The sequence below is a fragment of the Myotis nattereri genome (genome assembly GCF_964212035.1).
Source record: "Myotis nattereri genome assembly, chromosome: 12".
In the NCBI taxonomy this organism is placed as follows: domain Eukaryota; kingdom Metazoa; phylum Chordata; class Mammalia; order Chiroptera; family Vespertilionidae; genus Myotis; species Myotis nattereri.
Genome location: NC_138087.1, coordinates 21,396,695 through 21,400,098, shown reverse-complemented (window position 1 = coordinate 21,400,098; position 3,404 = coordinate 21,396,695). Strand labels below are relative to the sequence as shown.

At 45.5% G+C, this 3,404-nt stretch overlaps 1 protein-coding gene and 1 pseudogene across 2 annotated transcripts; both read left to right on the top strand.

Moving 5' to 3' along the window:
* Window positions 1-731: 731 nt before the first annotated feature.
* On the top strand, window positions 732-1,432 carry LOC308528562 (interferon omega-2-like; the record flags this gene model as incomplete). Its single annotated transcript, XM_081104227.1, has 1 exon — window positions 732-1,432. The coding sequence occupies exon 1, from the start codon at window positions 845-847 to the stop codon at window positions 1,430-1,432; it is 588 nt and encodes a 195-aa protein (XP_080960353.1). The 5' UTR covers window positions 732-844.
* Window positions 1,433-2,460: 1,028 nt separating this feature from the next.
* On the top strand, window positions 2,461-3,083 carry LOC308528563 (interferon omega-2-like; annotated as a pseudogene). Its single transcript has one exon. The product of its transcript is annotated as an interferon omega-2-like (transcript).
* Window positions 3,084-3,404: the final 321 nt, after the last annotated feature.

Genomic DNA, 3,404 nt, shown 5'->3' with positions numbered 1-3,404 from the left:
ATAGCAGCATGGAACAGACTGTGGAATCTCAGAGGGAAGGCGGGGGAGGGAGGGTGGGTGGGAAGAGATCAACCAAAGAACTTGTATGTATATATGCATAACCCATGGACATAGACAATAGGGTGGTGGAGGCTTGTGGCAGGGTGTGGGGGGTGTGGGAATGGAGTCAGGTTACAAGAGGTCCAATGGGGCAGGGTGGGGGGAAGGGGACATATGCAATACTTTCAACAATAAAGATTTTTTTTAAAAAATAAAATTAGCCTGTTTTGAGTCCAACCAACACCTACCTACACTTTGACTGTAGGTCAAAGATGTTTCTCATTTGACTGTTAAGTATCCACTTGGATAAGTCACTATCTGAAATGTACTTGAAGATTAAAATAGCAAAATTAGCCCAGCCGATGTGGCTCAGGGATTGAGCATCGACCCATGAACCAGGAGGTCACAGTTTGATTCTCAGTCAGGGCACATGCCCAGGTTGCAGGGTTGAGGCCTCAATTTCCAGTGAGGGGTGTACAGACGGCAGCCAATCAATGATTCTTTCTCATCATTGATGCTTTATCTCTCTTTCCCTCTCCCTTCCTCTCTAAAATCAATAAAAACATACTTAAAAATAAAATAGTAAAATTAATAATAGATTGATGACATCTTCTTAGACCACCTAGAGAACACATAAATGAAAGCAATAAAGGAAGTAAAAGTGGGAAGAAGTATCTAGAAAATGAAAATTGTTGTGTTCCCTATTTAAGGGCCTTGCTTAGAAAGAAGGTCATCAGAGAACCTGAGGCCCAAGATTGTTCTCCAGACGCCCAGCTCAGCCAGGCCAGCATCACCCTGTTCGCCCATGGCCCTCCTGCTCTCTCTACTCACCGCCCTGGTGGTGTTCAGCGCTGGCCCCGGGGGAGCTCTGGGCTGTGACCTGCCTCAGGACCACGTCCTGCTCAGCAGGGAGAACTTAGAGCTTCTGAGCCAAATGAGCACAATCTCCCCTTTCTTCTGTCTGAAGGACAGAAGGGACTTCAGATTCCCCCGGGCAACGGTGGACGGCAGCCAGGTCCAGAAGGCCCAGGCCATCGCTGTCCTCCACGAGATGCTCCAGCAGGTCTCCAACCTCTTGGCCACAGAGAACTCCTCTGTCACCTGGAACACGACCCTCGTGGACCAACTGCGCTCAGGACTCCACCGGCAGCTGGAAGACCTGGACACGTGTTTGGTGGAGGAGAGGGGAGAGGAAGGATCTGCCCTGGCCATGCAGCGCCCTACCCTGGCCTTGAAGAGGTACTTCCAGGGCATCCGTCTCTACCTGAAGGAGAAGAAATACAGTGACTGTGCCTGGGAGGTTGTCAGAGCGGAAATCATGAGATCCTTCTCCTCAATAACAGCCTTGCAAGAAAGGCTAAGAAATAAGGATGGAGACGTGGGATCCCCCTGAAAGGATTCTCACTGATGAATGTGCCACATCACATTTGCACATATTTCTTGGGTCATGTTAAAAGGCTCTTATTTCTGCTCTAGTCACAGAATTTAAGTTTTATTCAGCAAATCTTTTCTCAGATTATTAAGCATGAAAATGTTACAAAATTTAGTTCCTGGGATATCAGTCCTTAAAAAATATCTGCCCTGATGTTATTTATCTATTTATTGTTTATTTATTATTATATTTATGTATTTACATAACCAATATTTGATCTTAATGTGTATTAATATTTGCAAAACATGTTTACTCCTTTGTCAATCAGTTTGCATTTTGCTTTATTAAATTCTTATCAAAGAAATCTTCTGAGTTCTCTGATTCTGAAAACCTAAATCCTTATTTTGTTCTATATAAATCTATCTTAGAATAAGATCTGTCTATTAAGTCCTATAGAACAGTTCCACCATTAGTCAGAAAATGCTTATCAAAAGCTGGAAAAGCACGGAACTGAGAAGAATCTTGGAAAATATGGAAGATGTTCAGTACTTATGCCTGAGTTGTAATTGATTTATATTCCATGGAGAAGTGAGTAGAAAAATCCAAGAGGAGTCAATCTAGAGTGGAGAAGGAAAGATATACGGTATTTGTTGGCTGATCCTGGCAGCTATGCTCTTTTCCTCCTCCTCTCCCCAGTCCTGCTTTATTGAAGGCGTTCACTCCTTTATACAATCCCTTGGCTCCCCCACCTTACTGCCCATCCCCCCAGGTTCTCTGGTTCTGTTGTGTTTCAGCTTCAAGGGTTCTACTTAGAGTAAATGCCAAAGGAAAAGAGCAAAGCGAGGGAAGCCCAGGTCCCAGGTGCCAGAGGGAAGCCGGTGCCGGCAGCCGGGGGAAGGAAGACCTACTCTTGCATGAATTTTTGTGCATTGGGGCTCTAGTCTATACATAAATACACGTGTATAATTTTTAGTTTTTTTCATTTTGTTTTGACATACTGTATGAAAAATCTCTTACCCAGCACTGTTCTTTTACTTTGTCCAAGACACCCAGCTCAGCCAGGCTAGGAGCACCCTCATTTGCCCATGGTCCTCCTGCTCTCCCTACTCACCGCCCTGGTGGTGTTTAGCTATGGCCACGGTGAATCTCTGGGCTGTGACCTGCCTCAGGACCACGTCCTGCTCAGCAGGGAGAACTTAGAGCTTCTGAGCCAAATGAGCACAATCTCCCCTTTCTTCTGTCTGAAGGACAGAAGGGACTTCAGATTCCCCGGGCAACGGTGGACGGCAGCCAGGTCCAGAAGGCCCAGGCCATCGCTGTCCTCCACGAGATGCTCCAGCAGGTCTCCAACCTCTTGTCCACAGAGAACTCCTCTGTCACCTGGAACACGACCCTCGTGGACCAACTGCGCTCAGGACTCCACCGGCAGCTGGAAGACCTGGACACGTGTTTGGTGGAGGAGATGGGAGAGGAAGGATCTGCCCTGGCCATGCAGCGCCCTACCCTGGCCTTGAAGAGGTACTTCCAGGGCATCCGTCTCTACCTGAAGGAGAAGAAATACAGTGACTGCGCCTGGGAAGTTTTCAGAGTGGAAATCATGAGATCCTTCTCCTCAATAATAGCCTTGCAAGAAAGGCTCAGAAATAAGGATGGAGACATGAGGTCACCTTGAAAGGATTCTCACTGATGAGTGTGCCACATCACCTTTGCCCACTGTCCTGGGTCATGTGCAAAGACTCTTATGTTTGCTTTAGCCACATATTGTATTAGGTTTTATTCAGAAAATCTTTCATCAGTACTTTTGAGCAAGAATATGTTAAAAATCTCAGTTCAAGTTGTATCAGTCCCCTAGGAGGTTACTGTCCCACTGCTTGTTTATCTATCTATCTATCTATCTATCTATCTATCTTTGTTTGTTTATTTAATCTATATTTTTCTTGCACCTATCCTATCTAATAAAAGACAAAAAGGGTAATTAACTGTACCTCTGCTA